Source organism: Theropithecus gelada, chromosome X (assembly GCF_003255815.1).
Source record: "Theropithecus gelada isolate Dixy chromosome X, Tgel_1.0, whole genome shotgun sequence".
Taxonomy (NCBI): Eukaryota; Metazoa; Chordata; class Mammalia; order Primates; family Cercopithecidae; genus Theropithecus; species Theropithecus gelada.
This window is the reverse complement of record NC_037689.1, coordinates 37,476,385-37,497,147: the sequence shown is the minus strand read 5'-3', so window position 1 is coordinate 37,497,147 and position 20,763 is coordinate 37,476,385. Positions and strand designations below refer to the sequence as shown.

Below are 20,763 nucleotides of genomic sequence, written 5' to 3'. Positions count from 1 at the left end.
AAAAATTCTGGCGACTATACCTAGGAACCTCTGCAAAAGGGACATGGCCCAACAAAAGCAATTTTCTCGCTTCCTTTGTAGGAACCTAGGTGACTCGGATAATGAATAGCATGCGATATGGGAAACCCGTGGCTCTTCAAGGAAGGTCACCTAATCCCGTGGGACTCCCCTTTCCTTATCTGTAAATGACTAGATGATTCATCCATTCTATCATTCAGAAAATTACGAACATCCATTATGCCCCGGCATTACGCTCAGCATTACAGCTCTTAACAAATTTATCATTTTATGGTCTTTATCAGTCAACTCACATTTATTGTGTTATACACCAGTCAGTGAACTAGACTGGGATGCAAAATGAATACAACTCAAGGTGTGCTAAATAAAGGCTAACGGGCATGTGGGTGAAAGAGGGAATCGCTCTTACAGGGTTTTAGGGTGAGGCTTCATAGGAGATGTGACATTTGAGAGCAAGGACATGCCAGGCACAGCAAGTCGTCGGCAGTGCTAAACTGGAACCCAGGCGGCTGGTGGGGCGACCCAGTGTGAAGGAAGCGGGATCTCGAAGGTGAGGTGCTGTCCGGGCTTTTCAGCCGAACGGATGGTAACTCCGCAGCACCGAGGATGGGCGAGGCGAGCCCAGGGAACAGACTCCCGCGAAGCTTGGGGCGAAAGGTGTCTGGGCTAGGGCTGGAGCAGTGCAATGGGAAGGAGAGGCCGGATTCCGGACAATTTTGAGGCAGAATGATAGCAAAATGCCCGTGAATGGGTGACGAGCTCCACAGAAGAGCTGACTTGTTTTTCCAGAGTTGCAGCACTCCCTCGTCTCCTCCCACCCTTGTCGTCAGCCGTCACACCTCCCCGACCCACCCTCTGGGGACACAGAGAATCATTAGAGCTCAAACGAGGCTCTTCGCTGTCTGGAACTTCCCGGCCCCGCACCTCCGGCTAGGCTGAGGACGCTGCAGAATCCCGTCCTCCTATCATTAAACAGGCAGCATAGCCGCCCGCGCGCGTCCCGGAGGCACCAGCAGGAGTGCGCGGGCGCGCGGGCCCGGCAGACGCCGCTTCCGGGTCACGTGGCCCGGCTTCCGGTTCGCACCACCCCCTCAGCGAAGAAGCCTCCAATCGGCTTCCTTGGATTCAGCGGTTACCTGCGCTGCCTCCGGTGCCGCTGGCAACTGCTGAGCCGCTTCCCGCGCGTCGCCTAGCCCGCCCCTCAGCTCGCCGCAGCCCCGGCTCCTCCCTCGTCCGGCCCCCGGGGCGGGGTCTGTCAGCTCGCCCTCCCCTCTCCGCCTAAGCCTGCCCTCCGCCAGCCGGGTCCCCTCCCCACAGCACCACGGCTTCTCTTCCTCAGCACGGCGACAGGGGCTTCCCCTTAGCCGCCGCCGCCGCCGCCGCCGCCGGCCGAGCTCCGCCGCGCCCGCGGCCCGCGGCCGCCGTAAGTCCCCGGGGACTAAAGGGGGCGCCGGGGATGGAGAGGGGGAGGGAGGGCTGGGCGCGCCCCCCGCCACCCCGCGCGCGCCCCGCGACCCCACCCCGAGCCTGCCCGGCCCGCCACTGGGTCGCCGCGCCTGCAACTCACTTCTCTCAGGGTCCGCGTCCTCCGCACCACTCCGCGCCGCGCCCGGGGATGTGGGGGCCAGTCCCGGGCTCCGCGACAGCCCCGCGGCACCTGTGGTTCGGGAATCGCCTCAAGTTTTGCGGGGCGTTTTCGGGAGGGGCCGGGGGCGGTGGCGGCCGAAGACTCTTGGCGCCCCCTGCGCGGCGGCGGATGCCATTGTCTGCTCCGCTCCTTGCCTGTCACCTCGCCCGGGCTTGGTCAGTGATGGAGTGTGGCCACGGGAGTGGGGGGGAGGCACCGGCGACGGCGGGACCCGAGGAACGCTGGCCCCGAGCCCGCGCCGCGGCGGAGCCCATTGTTTTTAATGCCAATCTCGAGGAATTGTGGTGCCCTGTGATTTGCGGCAAAATCAAAGCGTTGGTTTTTAACACGAGGGAAGGAATACTCGTGCCTTGCAACCGGGTTTCGTCCCGTGTTAGGACATAATTTATTTTAAGGAGAATACATTGTTTTTTCGTCCTGCAAAGTGGTAGGGCGGGTACAGGACCCTGCTCCAGACAGCCTTGAGCCCATACTCTTTGCAAGCAAACCCTCACCCTTTCTGGTCACCAAGATCTAGGAATACGAGGTCCATTCTTTTCCAAGTTCTGGTAACGGGTTTGCAGTAAATGTCCAGTTGATGCTTCACTTGCTGCCCCCTTCGAATGCCGCTATCTTCAGGACTTGCACGGGAGGCACTTTGGTATCATCTAATAATGTCCTTATATTTTGTTCCCCTGACGCATTTTAAGTGAGGTAATCAGACCATTTTAACTTTACTAAAGTTGAATTGCCACGTCATAAATTTCTAGATATCTTGTTGATACCTTTTTGGGTGGTTATAAAAAACGACGATAATTTCTTACCGAAATTTAGGGCCCATTTTTATTCTACATTGGTTCTGTAAATTTCCCCTCCCCGTGTTCAAATTCAAGATGGTGTGGTGAATCTTGAGAATCGTGCTTGAATCTTACTTGCAGTAACGCTGTTAAAGGAACTTACAGTGGTTAAAAGAAAAAAGGATACCTATGTGAATTCTGGCTTTAAATTACCTTTGTAGAAACAATACTTCTGTTTGCAGTTGAGATGACCCATTGAATTACAAAAAGCTTGGGTTAAAAATGAAACATGCAGACTAATCAACACATTTGCGATCACAAATAAATACATACAAATTAGTTTAAGTATAAAACACACTAGAATTCAGCATCCACTCTATCTGTAGATACTATTTTTTTTAAAGTATTTCATGTGTTTCAATACTAAATCTTATTTAACAAGTGTAAATCTTATTGTGGCCTTTTAAATGTTTGTTTTCTTTTTCATAATACTACATTAACTCAGTTCTAGATTTTGTACATATTTAAGTTGGAATGTTTTAAAAGTAAGATGAAAACATACTTTTTTATTAAGGAAAATTTGTAGTTATGGGATTTTTCGGTTAATATTTTGGATCATTCTGTTTTGCTTGAAATATGCCATCATAAACCGACGAGAGCATTCTAAGATATAAGCTACTGTCTACAAGTAGTTCACCCTGGAACTAGAACGGCCTCAGGGTGAAAAATAGCAGGTCTTCCGTTTCTTTCAAAAATACCCAAATCAATTGATGTCTACCATTTTCTTTTGATACATATAGAGAGTGCGCAATGTATAGCACAGGTAGAAAATAGTTTCTTAAATTGAAAGAGTGGTCTTTATTTTTCTTCAAAAATTTCGCTTCAGCTTATTACAAATTTTTCTTTTTTCTCTTGCACACTCCCCTCCAAACTTAACGTGGAACAGGGTGGGATTGGAAGGTTTGCATCTAGAGAAGATCTGTCCAAAAGAATTTCTTGCTATTTTAATTGGCATAGAAATATTGATGGCTAGTAATCATTTGTCATTTAAATGCCCCATCCCCCAAAGCTTCTCTGTGAAACACATAATCTTAACTTTATTGATTCAAAGTATTACATGTAATCTTGATTTTATTTATCTTAACAGATGCAGTTTATGTTGCTTTTTAGTCGTCAGGGAAAGCTTCGACTGCAAAAATGGTATGTCCCACTATCAGACAAAGAGAAGAAAAAGATCACAAGAGAACTTGTTCAGACCGTTTTAGCACGGAAACCTAAAATGTGCAGCTTCCTTGAGTGGCGAGATCTGAAGATTGTTTACAAAAGGTATAATTTTTATTTATCATAAAGGTGAAATAGAATCAAATGTCAGGTCATTTAGGAAATTGCAGACTTTTGAGTGATGACATTTATAAATAATGATTAATAAAGATTTAGATGAAATAGGTTTAAGGTAAAGCTTTGTGTTTTTAAAATAACTGGTGTTTTCACTGGTAATTACTGAGGCTGGAATGATAAAGGCAGGGAAATCATTTGAAAACTAGTTATATAATTGAAGGCATAAATGATTATTCATGCTTAATCATCTTTATAGAAGAGTTTAATGAATTCACTTCATTGCAGGGGAAAGTAGGGTCAGTATTTTAAATTGTGTGAGTAATTATCTGAATTTAGACAAGTATAGATAGTCTAATCCTTTTTCTCCGAAAATCTATAAAGCAATGACTAATATTTGTCATGCCTTTTATCTGATTTTTAGAATCTTACGTATAAATACCTTGAATATGTAGACTATTTCAATCACATAGCTGTTTTAAAAACTTTATGTGTATAAGAGATCTGTTTGTGAGTAGTGTTTATTAACTTTAAGTACCCTTGTTGCTATGGTGGGGGTGCAGTTAAATATGACAGATAATTTTGCCAAGGACAGATTTTTTAAAATTTTGATGTTACAAAATGACTCATAGATTGGCTTTTAACACTGAAAATTTTTTTAATGCTATACATCTTTATTTTATAAATATCTGAATCCCTGAATACCCTAAAATAAATTTCTCAAGATTGTTCTAAGTAGGGTAAAAGAAATAAACTTTCTTCTTTTACAGAACATTTTTTGAGGGGACATTTACTTCATTCCCCATTTGTTTCTTTTTGAATTATTTACTGAATTTAAGATAAGAGCATTTCTGCATATAAAAAGTTCTCTTGTGTGGGGAATATGCATGGAAGTAACAGTATGGGATAAAATGAGGGTGGGAGAGAAGTCTGGTTTTCTTCTCGGCTTCCATTTATTGCACTCCAGATATGGGTTGGATATTTTGTCAGGGAGATGACTGGGAAGAAATGGAGATTACAAGACATAGAGAGTTTCTTAAATATTGAGGACTCCTCTTTATTATTGAATGATCTTTGGTGATTTAGTATCTTTGGGTGATTTTGTATCCAGTGTTTGGTTTGGTCTTATTAAAGATCATAGAAAAATCATATCATTTGAGAGGTGAGAGATGTTTTACAGTAATCTAGTCAGGTGATTTTGTTCTGTTTTGTTTCGTTTTAAGCTTTTTGCCCCATGGGTAGAACCATAAATAAAATGACTGGAAGTGAGGCTGCTCCATGTGAAATCAGAAACGGGGATCCTGTATCCTGGCTCACTTGGCCTTTACCCCTCTGCACAGGAGACAGTTCCTGAGTTTGCAAACTGCCGTTGTTGATCAAACTTCAATTTTTTAATGAATGCGAATTTGGGAGAGGTGACTTGTCTAGGGCCATATGCCAGTTAGTGATTGACCTGGGGCTGCAACTCAGATCTTAAGCTTGGAGGCAAAGATTTTAAACAGGGCTGGAAAAAGATCAGGTTTACATATCTTAAAAGACTGAACTGGGACAATGGATGAGGGCAGGAGGGGCTGAGACTGGCACCTACAGAATCAGTAGGAGACTATTTGAGATCCTGAACCCATTTGCTGGAAAGGAGGGCTATTACTAAATAGCCATTATCAAATAGGTAGGTTTGATAAGACTTGGTCACCTCTAGAAGTGGGAAGAACATGGGAGGCGGAGGCAGGAGAATCGCTTGAGCCCAGGAGTTAAAGCCCAGCCCTGGCAACTTAGTGAGACCCGCCGTCTCTACAATAAAAACAAACAAACAAACAAAAAAGTTAGCTGGACATGGTGGCATGCACGTGTAGTCCTAGCTGCTCTGGAGGCTGAGGTGGGAGGATTGATTGTGCCTGGGAGTTCAAGGCTGCACTGAGCCCTGTTTGGGCCACTGCACTCCAGCCTAGGTGACAGAGTGAGACCCTCAACAACAACAACAACAACAACAACAAAAAGTGGAGAGAGCAGCGAAGGAAAGGGAGGAGTGGTGTGACCTCCACATTTCTGGTTTGCTGATGGGGTACAAGGTGAGCTAGAGAACTCAGCTTATTTTGGGGCAAGTTGATTTTGGGGATGTCTATGTGACTTTCATTAAGAGAAGCCTGATTTTCTGGTGGGATGTGGTTGGCGTAGGTATGGAAGTCTGGGGAAAATAAGACAAAGTATTAGATCACCAGCATTCAAGTGGCAGGCAAAGGAGGTGAAGAAGGGACCTTCAGAGTGGAATGAGAAGTTTCACCAATGCCAGATGTTGCATAAAGTTCAATGAAAGTGAGGAAGGAATCTGGTAGATTTTACAGTGAGCATTTCATATAATGCCCTTTGCCAGATCATTTTCAGTGGAATAGTGGAGATAGAACTCTCGATGTAATGGGGCGAAGTGTGAAGAGGTGGAGAAATTTAAATAGCATGTGTAGACTATTTTGGGGAACTTAGCTGTGAAGGACAGGAGACGAGGTGGTAACCACTCATAGACATAGGAATAGGGGACAAGGTTTTTAAAAAAGAAGGTGTGAGAGGCTTAAGCTTATTTCTAGATAGGGGAAGGAGTCCCCCGTGTGGAGGAGGAAAATACCAGCAAGGGATTCAATCCCCGGAATGGGCTTTTATGGGAAGAAAGGAAAGCACTGCTTGGTGTTCATGTACATGTCACTCAGCCCGTCTGTCCGTGTTGAGCCACTGCTTTTTCTTTTAAAAGCTACAAAGGGTATCCGACCCAACTCTGATACTTATATCAAGCACCTTTAAATAAAAGGTGGACTTAAAAAAATAACCGCTTTATTGAGATATCAGTCATATATAAAAGGTGGAATTTATCAGCTCTTTCTCTATGTGTTCCCCCTTCCATTTCATACTGAAAACCTCATCTGCTCTACCACTTATGGACATTTTTTTTGTTGGTATAAACAGGTGATTTGTTTTCCCTACTGCTGGAAGTGAAGAGCTTTTTAAGCAAGAGAATTACTGCTTAGCTCCTGAGAAAGTTTGGACTGGGACTTTTGCTGTTCATATCAGCAAGTGATTTTTGTTGTTTTTGTTAAATTATTTCATCTACATTCTTCATCCTGAGTATTTGGCATACAAATTCCCCCTTTTGAGGGGGGAATGATGGATAAGAATAATTAATATTAGCTGAAAAGACAGACTGAAAATCTGGGGACTTAAGTTCTGTTCCCTTTGTAACATTAGCTAGTTTTATGACTTTAAACAAGTCACTTTGTTTCCTTATCTCTAAAATAAATGTTCTTGAGGATCCCTTCAAGACAGAATACTATGCTTTTTTGATTTCTGTTTTGTGTAGCATTTTGTGGAAGAGTCACTGGATTAAGGTCTTTTAAAATTAATTTAAAAACGTATATATCTCCAAATTACTAGCTTGAGAATTTGTTAAAGAATAATTATTGATTTTCTTTACTAACAAAAGAATTTTTAATGACATACCAGTGAGTATTGAGAACACTTTAGCTACAGTCACCCACAGTCAGCTGATATTTAGCTGATATTTAGCTGACTGCGGAGAAGTCATGTGTTTTGAATATAAGAATAGGCACTTTCAGATGTTCTCTGAGTGCCAGTAATTAGAGTAAGCCTTAATCCACTGTGCTAAAAATAACCAAACATACCTTTCTTCTTACTAGTCTATTATTAATTTTACTTCAGTTTTAGACTTACAAATAGGCACTAAGAGAACAAAATGAGCTCATTATTGAATTTTTAAAAACCACTTGGTCCTAAATATAGGAAGTACACTTCAGGTTCTCTTGGTAATCTTTTACTAAATCAGTATGGCATTTTTTATTTCTCTCCTCTTCAAAGCTCTTAAAATACTGTTTTGAGCATATTTTAATTTTTGCCAGGTATGGGATTACTTTAATGCAATTGCTGGCTATAGTTTTTAATGTAAAACTTGGGCTCTAGAGTCAAATTGCTGTTCCTAGGCAGGTTACTCAAACCTGGGTCTCTTATCAATGCAAGTAATAATGGTATCTCATGGATACGGTTGTTGTGAGGATTAGAATGGTAAAATATGCAAAAGCCTTAGCTAACATTTAGTGTCCCATGTAGGGCGAGGATTCAGTGAATGGTACTTAATTATTATGCTTCTGTTTTTTCTTTCCCTAAGCTTTCTGGAAAGAGGCACATCATTATCCTGATAGCTATCTGTTCACCTACACCAAAGAATTCATTAATTTGATTATTCTTTTTCCATTCTGAGTGAAAGTAAACATTACTGGCTGGGGCTTAGACACATCGTTCCTGATGATTTTTAAATTAATGCTTCCAAGTGATTCATGCAGTTTAGGACCTTTGACTAGTGTTTAAGTGCTTTTTATTTGTAAGGAAAGAGGCAGTACTGTGGATAAGGAGCGAGGATGGTAAGAGCATTAGATTGTTTAATAGTAGCATGAGGAAATCTTAGAGTAAAAGGAATTTTACTTGAAACTGTTAGTAAACTTTGTATAATAAATTATTTAGCATTCTGTTCCTGTCAGCTAGTCATATCTGGTTTTTAATCTACCATTTTTATGTCAGTCCCTTTAATCTTTAGTTTTCTTAAATCAGGGAATCTTATGTATCATTTATCAGTTTCCCCAAATTCCAAGTTCTATTTAATGAGCACGGGTTAGGGAGGATGGAGAGTTGGAATACTCCATTCTCTTTTAAATAGATAGACAAAAACAGAGTAGTGATGGGAAAGAGAGGGAGCACTTTGTTAAAGTTGGCATTGATGCCCTGTTTTGTCTTCCATGACTTATTCCCTTCACAATGATGATAAATGAACACATGTGAATACCTCCTCTCAATAAGACTGCAGGAGCCCCACCATTTTAAATAACTTACTGAGTGTGGAAGACACGTAGAGTAGACATGCACAAAGTCATGATAAATATGCCAAGTGAGTTTGTATGACACAGTGGAAAAAGGCCTGGAGTTAAGGTCAGAAGATAAGGTCTCTTATCCCACTACTAGCACTTGTAGGCGCTGTACTCTTAAGCCTCGGTTTTTGTTTTTTGGTTTTTTTTGTCTTTTTTTAATCTGTAATCAATGATGAAAGATAGTACTTGCTGTTGAAAACATCAAATAAGATGAAATGTTTTAATAATGAAATTAATGCTGTTGTGTGAATACTAGTTATTTTCACACTAAGGAGCAAGAATTCATTGAGACTCAAAACAGGTTGTTTGTGTTATTTTGTATACAGTATTATTTTACATTAATGCTATGAGCAGTAACTGCCCATTGTGTTTTCTAAAAATCAATTAAGTGATCTTCAGTGAAAATTATAATCTCCACTGAGATATTCTATGTTTAGCCTATCTTAGGTTTTCATTTTCTTTCTTTTCAAAAGGCTTAAGTACATGTAAACCATTTTAAAATGCCCTTTTAATCCTCCTCAAAGGACTTGGTATGCCTCAAGGTTGAAGTTTTGCTTCCTTGGGTCAAGCATCACCTGATTCCGTATGCTAGAATCCTAATTTGAAGGAAAATATAAGTTTCCCAACCGTATTCCCTCTTCTAGGGTAAATAAACTACACTTCAGTTCAACAGTGTAGAACTTGGTAAATTTGAGGACAGGTCTCTGTTTCCCTTAAGTGATAGGAACTTTCTGTTCTCTTTCTCTAACTTCTGTAATAACGTGGAGCTGTTGTTCTTTTCGTGTGGTTTATTCCACAATCCTAGAAACCTTTTTAAAAATAATTATATGCTGTTAGAAGTCAAGAGCATAGTTACCCTTGGGGATGGGAGGTTGTGACTGGGAGAGGGTAGCAGAGGAGTTTCAGGGTTCACTAGTGTTCAGCTTCTTGATCTGGGTGCTGGTATATAGTTGAGTTCACTTTGAAAATTTATTGAGCTTGTAGGACTTAAGGTCTTCTCTGTGTGTATGTTATACATATTCCAATAAAATATCCCAAAATATTGACCTCATCTTGACATTATCTTCAACAAGTCCTCCGTCAGTTGAAAGGTTTCATTTTCTTCTCTGTACTTATAGTTTGAATTAATCTGTTATGTATTTTGTTTTAATTAAGTAAACTTAGGAAAAACCTGGGTCTGCTGTGTTTTAAAATGTTTATAGAAAAGAACCTGAAAGGAAGAAGGGCAAAATCACTTATTCTTTCTAAGTGGTATGATTATTTTGTTTTTTTCTTTTTGCTTGCCTATGCTTTTCAAAATTTCTCTTATGCATTTATTACTTTTGTAGTCTATGAGAAAAATCTGTACTGTTGTGAAAGAAGAAATAAACTGTATAAACTTGGGGCCTTTCATAATAGGATGTGAAAATATATTTAGAAAACATGATTACAGGGTAATAGTTTTTTTCACATTTGTGCTTCGTTACAGATATGCTAGTCTATATTTTTGCTGTGCTATTGAGGATCAGGACAATGAACTAATTACCCTGGAAATAATTCATCGTTATGTGGAATTACTTGACAAGTATTTCGGCAGTGTGAGTAGTATTTTATTTTAGGAAATTGAATGCCATAGTATTTTTTGGAACCTTTTCTCTAACAAGTTTATTATTTGGTTGTCTTGGGGATTCTAACCGCAGGAGAGGGCGGGAATGACTATTTCTTCTCAGTGGGCCTGGTCAGTTCCTAACTTTCAGAATTGCTGGCCCTGCAGACGTAACTCATTTAATTAAGATGGTGAGGATGAGGTTTAAAATAGTGAAATATAAACAAGTCCAACGACAAACATTAATATCCTGTAAGTGCTTAGTATAGAATTTAGATTTGGTTAGCAGTTCTGATCATGTTACCCAGGAAATACATGTTTAAAGATCAGTTTTTATTACTAGAAATTATTAAGTTGCCCACATTGGGAACATGCAGAGCCCAATCTTATTTAGCTTGTAGGAATATGTTTTCAAGTACTTGAGATTTGGAAATTAAGCTTACTTAAACTGGTGATACTTAGTCATATTTAGAAAGAGTTAAGATTGATTCACTCTGATTTGATTTTATTCACTACCTGGTAGTGAATAAGCATCTTAGGCTTCTGCAAGTTTTAACAATTTTTTCTTTTCTTTTTTTTTTTCCTTTTCAGGTCTGTGAACTAGATATCATCTTTAATTTTGAGAAGGCTTATTTTATTTTGGATGAGTTTCTTTTGGGAGGGGAAGTTCAGGAAACATCCAAGAAAAATGTCCTTAAAGCAATTGAGCAGGCCGATCTACTGCAGGAGGTAAGCTACTTGTTCTCTTCACTAGGCACTAGCATGTTTTGCTCTTGCTGGGGAAGTCTCAGTCATCATTCTTACAGTTTCAGAAATTACTCTGAAGCATGCTTGGCATGTAGTGTCCATCCATTTGCAGTTTATTGACTGGAATATGTGTCAGTCACGTCAACTCAGTTATCTATGGCTGGATGGTTCAGTTTGGAGATAGTCTATCGGTCAGGCCTCTTCCCGATGGCCCTTTTTGGACCCTAAAACACTGGAGTCTAAACCTTTAGAGGACAGACTACTTGAAGAAGGGAAAAGATTGGCTGAAAGTAGCAGTAGGTTGAGAACTCTCCATCTATTGCTTCAAATTGTTTAAGATAACCCCCTTTTTCATTAGTGTAGATAATCAGGAGTTGACTGTGAGATTATGACATTTTAATTCCAAATTGGCTCATATTTTTACCTCATGTCCATTAAATGCAAAAGTAGCCAACCAAATGATAGTGTTTTCTAATTATACTTCTTGTAGAAACTTCTAGTTTTTTTTGCGTTAGCAAAACTAAACAGTATTTGCATTTCTCTTTGCTCTTCTTAAATAACAAACCATGTTCTGTCAAACTGCATTTTTGTCTTACCTCCCTATCCCCAGATGTGTAACTCCCTTTTCTTTCTAATTACCATAGTCATCTTGGGTTAATCGTGCAGTTGATGCTGATAACTTTCTATTTCTGAAGCTTAACATTTCGTAGATAAGACTACCTTTTTCTAAAAACTTAATGATACCTTAATTCAGATACCAAATTGAATTATACTTTAGAGCTAATTGTGATTTTTATCATATGGAAAGCTTACAGCATGAGAAGTGATTAGTAAATACTGAAAAATGAAATGTGTTTTCACTAAAGTAGTTGTTAAGTGTGTGTATGCATGTATATAAAAGTCTTGAATATTTTTGGCTCACTGGTTCATTTTCCAGAAGCATTGAAAATATGGTTTTGTATTTCCAGTTTATTTTAGTCCCTTCTTTGTTACATACTTGTTTATCAGTTTGTTCTTTTTTTAGTCACCAAAGGAGACTTTAAGTCCCATTTTTTAGCCTTGGATGCATTCAGTTTTAAGGGAATGAAATAAGGGGAGAAGAGTAACTTGCTTTCTCCATTTTAACTTCTTAAATCTTGGACTCTGTGAGGAAGCGAAAGCTATTTGAGAATCTCACTGCATCAGTCACTGACTGGGACAGTTGTGGGGATTGCTTGAAGCTGAGATGACATCATCTGAATAGACATCTACTAAATGTCAGACAATGCATTGTACACTTAATGATCTTGTAGTTATCAGAAGAGTGGTTAAGGTGCCTGCAAAGGTGAAGTATTAGATTGGCAGCCCTCATGCCATCTACTCTTCAGTAGTGAAATGAACACAGACCCTTTGCCTTGTGTGTACAGTTTGCGACAGTGGTTTACCAATTGATTGGAAATGTTATTCTGGAGGTTTGTTTTTAATATCAGGTGTGCTGACTATAAGCATATACTCTACTATTGTAAAATTGGTTTTTAAAGTTAGTATCTCCTTATTTTGCTGTTCACTTATCAGACTTTTTAAAAAATTAGGTCAAAACCAGGATTAGAAATTGGAAATTTTTCATGTATGTCTTCCCTTGATCACTTTCATATTTTGTCACAGATCTGTATTCTGCTCTGTCAGAACATGACATTTCTTCCAAGTTTTACCATCATTTCCTGATTAATTACATTTGCTTTAAAATGTATTTAAAGTTATTGAAGTTCAACTTTTAATTTTAATATTTTTCCTGGAGAGTAAATTTTTGTTTGTTTGTTTAAGATGGAGTTTCGCTCTTGTTGCCCAGGCTGGAGTGCAATGGCACGATCTTGGCTCACTGCAACCTCTGCCTCCTGGGCTCAAGAGATTCTCCTGCCTCAGCCTCCCGAGTACCTGGGATTACAGGCTTGCACCACCATGCCTGGCTAATTTTGTACTTTTAGTAGAGACAGGGTTTCACCATGTTGGTCAGGCTGGTCTCGAACTCCTGACCTCAAGTGATCCGTCCCCCTTGGCCTCCCAAATGCTGGGATTAAAGGCATGAGCCACCGCGCCCGGCTGTGCCTAGATTTTTAAATGCTACTGGGAAATTGCTGTAGACCTTAGAATATGACAGCAATGTTAAGTTTACCATAGAGCATATATTTAGTATTTAAATATACTAGAGGATAAAAACATTATTGCAGATCCATATTTATTTGTGTGTGTATATGTACATATTTATATATATTTCCCTGTGGGAGTATTTTAATAGTTAATGTTGTCCTTCTGTTTGAAGTACTATTTTTATGTCTTTTTTTTTGAGTTGGAGTTTTGCTTATCACCCAGGCTGGAGTGCAGTGGTGCAATTTCGGCTCACTGCATCCTCCGCCTCCTGGGTTCAAGCAATCCTCCTGCCTCAGCCTCCCAAGTAGCTTGGACTACAGGTGCACACCGCCATGCCCAGCTAATTTTTGTATTTTTAATAGAGACAGGGTTTCACCATGTTGGCCAGGCTGATCTCAAACTCCTGAAAGGTGATCCACCCACCTCGGCCTCCCAAAGTGCTGGGATTACAGGTGTGAGCCACCGTGTCTGGCCTATTTTTATGTCTTTAATTGGAGAAAGTAAGTGTAGAGAGAAAAGCATAGGATGACTATGGTTGGTCCCATGTAAAATTTTCCTTACCCCCTTGTAACCTTTGTTTAAAATAAAGAAATGACTACTGTTAATTACAGTTCCTTTGTCTTTAGAAGAAAGCTGTGGTCCTACTTCTCTTCTGTGACTGCTTTTTTTTTTTTTTTTTTTTGAGACGGAGTCTCGCTCTGTCGCCCAGGCTGGAGTGCAGTGGCCTGATCTCAGCTCACTGCAAGCTCCGCCTCCCGGGTTCACGCCATTCTCCGGCCTCAGCCTCCCCTGTGACTGCTTTTACATTGCTTTGTACACAAACGAAACTGAGTTCTACATTGAGACATTGTCTATTTAGCAGTCTGAGTGAACCATTTTTCTTAGCCATGTAGGTCTTGGGGAAGCAGTAGGTGGTGGTCCATTCTGAATTTAGAGTGAGAATACATTGTAGGTTAAGGCCATTATGAAGCCAAGCTCAAGTCTGTGTGGAGCAGTAAGGCTTCAGGTTATTCTGTTCTCTTAATCAACATACTCTGAAAAGAAATGTAGGAATGACAAGATGCATGTTTCTTAAAAATAGATTCATTTATATTTTTGATGCATGACACAGGTTTACATCTGTGGGAGAGTATTTGAATATTATGTTCATAAAATAGTGAGTGGAATAAGAGAAAAAGCACTCCACAAACTGCTGGAAAACTTTTTGTTTTGGATACCATGACAACAAAAATAATTATGATGGTAACTAATGCTTGAGTATGTGAGGCCCTGGGCTCAGCAGTTTGCTTTAAGCATCCTGTGCTAATCCTCAAGACATCCTGTGAAAGGTTAGAGGTAGCCTCATGAGAAAGTGGAAGCTCACTGAGGTTCCATGACTGGTCTGAGGCCACCCGGTTAGCAACTGGCAAAACCAGGATTCTAAACCCAGATCTACTAGGCTTCACAGCTGTGTAAAATCTTAACCACTGTGTACTCCCCCCAACCCCAGTTATGTATTGTCTTGGTATATATATTTTAAATGTTCTGTTTTAGATACGAACTTCTTTGTTTCTCAGTTATACAGTGAGAAATTCATAATTCTCCCAGAGGTTTTTCTATGTGGAAAAGACAGTGCTATCTTTGACTTCTTAGACTGCAAATTTTTATTGTCCAGATTATCAGCAGTTGGAATTTTTTATTGGATATGTAGATATAAATAATACTTTTCAACCTGTTTCTTGTTGGATTGATCAAAATGCTGGATTTATAACTTTTTGGGTTTTATAGTTTGGGATATAGCATTCACTTAATCAATTTCATGAAATGATTCTGCTTCCAAAATTGTAAATATAGCTGTGAAGATCTCAATTCAGACTTACATTTGTAGTAGAAGTCCTAATTGGTTAATTTTAATCTAATTTTTCATGTATCATGATTTTTCCACTTAGTGTCAGGTCTTTTACTTGAATTGATTATTTCTAAGCACCAAAGATGACTTTGAACTTATATCTGTTGGCTTAAAGGTATATGCAAATCTCAATGATTTTGATTTTTTAAAAATTTGTGAAATATACATTTCTATCCTTAAGAATGCTTATTTTCTTCAGAAAAAAATTTTTAAAAATGTCTCTTACCCAATTTGTATAAACACGTAGTTTAAGGTAGTCCTTCATTTTATAGCCAAATAGGGAAGAAGGTCAGTGGATACAGATTTTCTGTTAGCATATTAAAGTCAGTAATAAAAATGTAACATTAAATGTATATTCAAATAATAGTTGCTAAAATATTAGTAGACATTGTGATTAGATAATACAGATATCTTTTTTAATTTTACTTCATTACTTGGTAAATAAGGGATTAGTTTTGACATTTCTAGACCAAACTTCATGTTTATTCCTTTTGGTGTTTGGTTGTATGAATACATAATTAGATTTGGGGGTAAAGCCCAGAAATTGGCCCATTATCCATTTTTTAATGTTTGGCTGTCTTAACATGCCACTGGTACTGAAGTTGATTCTTAAAGTACAACATGCTGAAATTCCTAAATTGATACTCTTTGCAATACTTGGAATACTTTTCCCCACCACCTATTTTAAGCTAGATTTTTGGAGGGATAGGGTGGGGGGTGGTGTTGTAGTTGGATTTGTTTAAACACACACATATATAATGAGAAAGGAAATAATAGCATGGCTTTTTTTCTGTAAAGTCAAGCACTTACCAGTTTTTCTCTGCTCTTTAATTTTATAGAGCCAGAATGAAGAATGGGGAGGTTTGTCTGAGGATATCTTATGATAAAGAGCAGTCTAAGGCTTTAGTTCCTTTGATCCCCAACTTATTTATTGGTAACTACTAAATTTACCATTTTTGTGGCATGGATAAAATGGAGTGCTATGCAAATACTGTTGCACGTGAGATGATATCTAAGTCCTTGCTTGATCCGTGAAGATCAAATAGCTAAATACTGGGCATTTGGGCTTTAACCCTTAGCGGTTGATGCATGATGGTGTTGATTAGCGCTTTGAGATGTGTCAACCTTTCTTTTTTATACTAACAGCATCATTTTGAAATTTGTGGTGTTTTTTTCTTTTGAGCTTTGTTTGCTGTTGGTATTTTTTCTCACTAAAGTAATCTGTGAAATGCAAAATAAGTGAGGTACCAAAAGCAAGCATTATACTCATGAATTTGCTTTTACTTTGAGATGATCCACTTTATGAATAGATTTACTGGATTTGCAGCTGTTTATCTGCCTCATCTAGAAAGTGGTACTCTACGGAGGATTAGTGCTGCTAAAATTGATTTGTTTTAGTGCTGGGGGCTGCATGATATATCTTAGTACTATGCTATATTTTTGTGAAAGTAATAATCTGTGGGACTGCACACAAATGGAAAGGTAAGAATCTTAGGAGAAAAGTGATTTCTTTTAAAAAATGAAGCTTTTGTAACTTAAAATTATTTTAATAAGTACTTTTTGAAGTATTGAATAACATCTCTTTTAATATGAAGTTTTGTATTTTTTAAAGGTCAGCTCTTGATATAATTAAGAGTATTTGGGCTGAGCCCGGTGGCCCACGCTTGTAATCCCAGCACATTGGGAGGCTGGGGCAGGTGGATCGCTTGAGCCCAGAAGTTTGAGACCAGTCTGGGCAATGTGGTGAAACCCCGTGCTTACAAAAAGTTAAAAAAAAAAAGACTAGCTGGGCATGATGGTGTGTGTCTGTAGTCCCAGCTAATTGGGAGGCTGAGGCGGGAGGATTGATTGAGCCCAGGAGGTCCAGGCTGTAGTGAGCCATGATCATGCCACTATATACCAGCCTGGGTGGCAACAGAACTAAACCTTTCTGGAAGGAGAGGAGAGGAGAGAGAGAGAGAGGAGGAGAGGGGAGGGGAGGGGAGGGGAGGGATATTTGGGTGTGCTAGTCAAACTCGAGAATATCTTAAATTGTTTTAAAAAACGAGATGCTTCCAAATATATACAATAATGTCATTTAATAGCAAAAAGCATTTTGATATAAATCCTCTTAGAATTTGCTTAAATAAGACAAACTCATGTAACTCCTTTGTAATTACTACTGTTCATGTTAAAACCTTCAAGCCTAACTCTTTCTTTTAAATTGGGTTTAAAGTTAACAAGACTATAGTCTTTTCTTGCCAGTGTACTTTAGTTTTTTTAATAGGTAAACTCAATCAGGGTTTATTATAACATTCTGGATAAGTGAAGTTTGATTACATTAATGCTTGAAATGGAAATGCTTGAAAAGAAGGGCAGAAAGCAGGACAAATGTTGCCTTTCATTTTACATTTAGTAAGAAACAGTTTGGCTGGGCACAGTCAAACTCAGACCTGTAATCCCAGCACTTTGGAAGGCTGAGGTGGGTGGATCACTCGAGGCCAGGAGTTCGAGACCAATCTGGCCAACATGGTGAAACCCCATCTCTACAAAAAATACAAAAATTAGTTGGGCGTGGTGGTGCACACCTGTAGTCCCAGCTACCTGCGGGACTAAGGCACAAGAATGGCTTGAATTCGGGAAGCAGAGGCTGCAGTGAGCCGAAATCTGGCCACTGCACTCCAGCCTGGGTGACAGAGTGAGATTCTGTCTCAAAAATAAATAAATAAAATAATTTGGCCAGTGTCCTTATTCACTGGTTCTCAGGTTGTCATCATTTTGCTTTGTGTGTTTTTGAGCCTTTTTTCTTTGTATGCTTTTCAAAATTTTGAAGATTTTCCCCTTGCTATTTCTATTCTACTTTTCTTTTCTTAAATGCTGATCCTGACCTAGTAATTGGAATTCATGAGCCCTAGGGTTGGAACCTGCACAGGGACCTGCGAAGAGAATAGTCTGTGGTGTCGGCGGTGATTTTCTTTTTAATTAAAAAATACTTTCTGAAAAATTTCAGGTTCGAGTCCTTTTTTCACCTACTGACATTTTCTTTTGTTTCCTCTGATGCCTTTTTTTAAAAATAAAAATTCCCATTCTGGAAAAATTAGCAAATACAGGCAAACACACTAGAATATAATCTTACCCACCAACTAGAGCCAATTAGATTAACTCAGTGGTTCCCATGGGGTGGGAGTGGTGCAGTTGTGCCCCTAGGGGACATTGGGTAGTGTTTGGACACATTTTTGGTTGTCACAACTTGGGGTGCAGTGCTACCGGCATCCAGTAGGTAAAGACCAAGGATGCTGCTGAGAATTCTACAGTGCACAGGATAGCCCCTTTAGAACAAGGAATTATCTGGCCTCACATGTCAGCTGTACCCAGGTTAAGAAGCCTTGGTTTAATTTAACACTATGGAGTAAATACTCCATTTACATTTATAGACTGCTATATCTTTTCAATATTATATGTAGGCCACAGTATAAATAACTGACTAAAAATTAATCTAAAATGCAAAAAATCAAGAAAGGATAAATGTGCTTAAGAACACACAAATAGCTATACAAATCATTCCTAGGCTGGGCGTGGTGGCTCACGCCTGTAATCCCAGCACTTTGGCAGGCTGAGGCAGGTGGATCACAAGGTCAGAAGATCGAGACCAACCTGGCCAACATGGTGAAACCCTGTTTTGAGACAGGGTCTCACTCTGTCACCAAGGCTGGAATGCAGTGGCGCCACCATGGCTCACTTGCAGCCTTGAACTCCTGGGCTCAAGTGATCCTCCCACCTCAGCCTCCCGAGTGGCTGGGATTACAGGTGCACACCACCATGCCCAGCTAATTTTTAAAAAATTTTCGGTAGAAATGGGGTCTCGCCATGTTGCCAGGGGTGGTCTTGAACTCCTGGGTTCATGCAATCCTCCCACCTTGGCCTCCCAAAGTGCTGGGATTACAGACGTGAGCCAGTGCACCTGGCCTCTTCTTTTTTATTTTAAAAGCACAATTAACTGCTAAAGTGATTTGTCTTTAGTATTTGATAACTATACTAGAGCGTTGTTTATAAGATGTAGTAAATTATCGTCATCATTATTTTTAAGACAAATTTATAAGACAGATGTAATAGAAGTAGATTAATAGCACAATAGAAAAAGATGGCAGAAAACATGAATATGTAATTCACAGATGAAGGCAAAACAAATGGTCCTTTTATTAAGGGAATGCAAATTTAAAAATCAACTAGACCCTTTTTTTTTTGTTTGTTTCTTCTTGGATTGGCAAAGATGAGCACTTAAAAGTTGTATTTTGTTTTGGATGATTAGTTTGGTTATGTCTACTAATGACTAAATGTGTGCATACCTTTTGACCCATTAGTTATACTTCAAAGAATTTTATGCAACAAAAATGTACTGAGACACACTGCTTAGTATAATAAGCCTTTGAAGCTTACCTAAATATTCATCAATGAGAAATAGGTTAAGAAAACTGTGGTACAACCATACATGAAATTGATGTACCTGTAAAAGAAATGAGTTTGATTTTTTTTTTTTGTAATGATATGGAAGGATACTCAAAGTATATCATGTGAGAAAAGATCTAGGAACAGGATATTTATATTTATATTATTATTATTATTATTATTATTATTATTATTATTATTATTATTTTGTTCTTTGTAGGGACAGGGTCTCACCATGTTGCCCAGGCTTAGGAGCAGGATATTAGCTAACTTGTGTTACCTCTGAAAATCTTTGAAGTTCCCCCTGCTCTTTTTTCCAGAAGTGTAAAAACAAGCATATATTTAGTATTATACATTTTTAAAAAATGGAAAAATGCTGCTGTGTGAATGAAAGAGTATACATCGTGTTGCTCCAGATGGTAAAACTAGAGTAGAATTTACTAAAATAAAGTTTCAGCACGTAAAGTAAAGCACTTCTCTGCTCTTGGCCATTTTAGACACTAACCATCTGGAGCAACCATGTAACTCTTGCCACTCATTGCTAACTTAATGTAAAAAAAAAAAATCGCTTGAGTTTCTTAACACTTCACAAATGCTTGTAAGACTGACACTGGGAGCCCTGTCATCTAAAAGGCACCTTACAGAGTGCTTTCAATTCTTCTGTTTTTTTCATTCATTGCTCAAAATAGATCGTAGTAAGATTAGATACTCTCTGGCCGCCTTGGTCTTTGACACAAGGAAGAGGGTTCCAGAGTTGAGAGTAAGGACTTTGCATCCTTTGCCATAGAATTCGATTAGGGTCAATAAAAAGGACCATTGTGTTCTAGAATGTGAAGGACGAAGGATACCACTTTATAGTGCAAGGAATAAGTGAAGAAGTCCTTTTATAAGGAAAACTGCAGTAGCACAATAACTTGAAATTACACTTATTTATATTTACTTTTCATTAAATGTAAATTATTTTCTTTTACTACATTGTACTAGTAGAAAGATAATCAGCAGTTTAGGCATTCAGTCATGGATATTCAATACCATTGGTTTACTTAAGCACTTCTCATGTCAACAAGACTTAAGCCTGCAGATAACTCCTAGTTTATCAGTGTTCGTTATAGCTTCCCGGTTGGTTTTACTTGTGAGTCATAAGCCTAGTATGGTGAATATCTAGGAAATTTCACGGTAACAGGGCTTGTCTTAGGTTTTGAGAACAGGTGTAACTTGACTTCTCTCTGCTGTTTGTCATCCTACACTTCCCACTACATCTGGTCCTTTTTTTAGGGTGCTGAGAACAACATTTT

The 20,763-nt window shown here is 39.1% G+C and overlaps 1 protein-coding gene across 9 annotated transcripts in view; it reads left to right on the top strand.

The window, feature by feature from the left end:
- Positions 1-1,113: 1,113 nt before the first annotated feature.
- AP1S2 (adaptor related protein complex 1 subunit sigma 2) overlaps positions 1,114-20,763 on the top strand; it is a 28,640-nt gene continuing 8,990 nt past the window's right edge. For 6 of the 9 annotated variants that reach the window (XM_025371978.1, XM_025371976.1, XM_025371974.1 and 3 more), the window contains exons 1-4: positions 1,114-1,441; positions 3,590-3,768; positions 10,165-10,273; positions 10,873-11,010. In XM_025371978.1, the coding sequence (XP_025227763.1) occupies positions 3,590-3,768; positions 10,165-10,273; positions 10,873-11,010 (426 nt within the window). In that variant the 5' untranslated portion in view covers positions 1,114-1,441. Of the gene's footprint in view, positions 1,442-3,589; positions 3,769-10,164; positions 10,274-10,872; positions 11,986-12,178; positions 12,211-20,763 lie in introns of those variants that run through there. The other 3 variants (XM_025371981.1, XM_025371973.1, XM_025371977.1) reach the window with 3 other exon arrangements.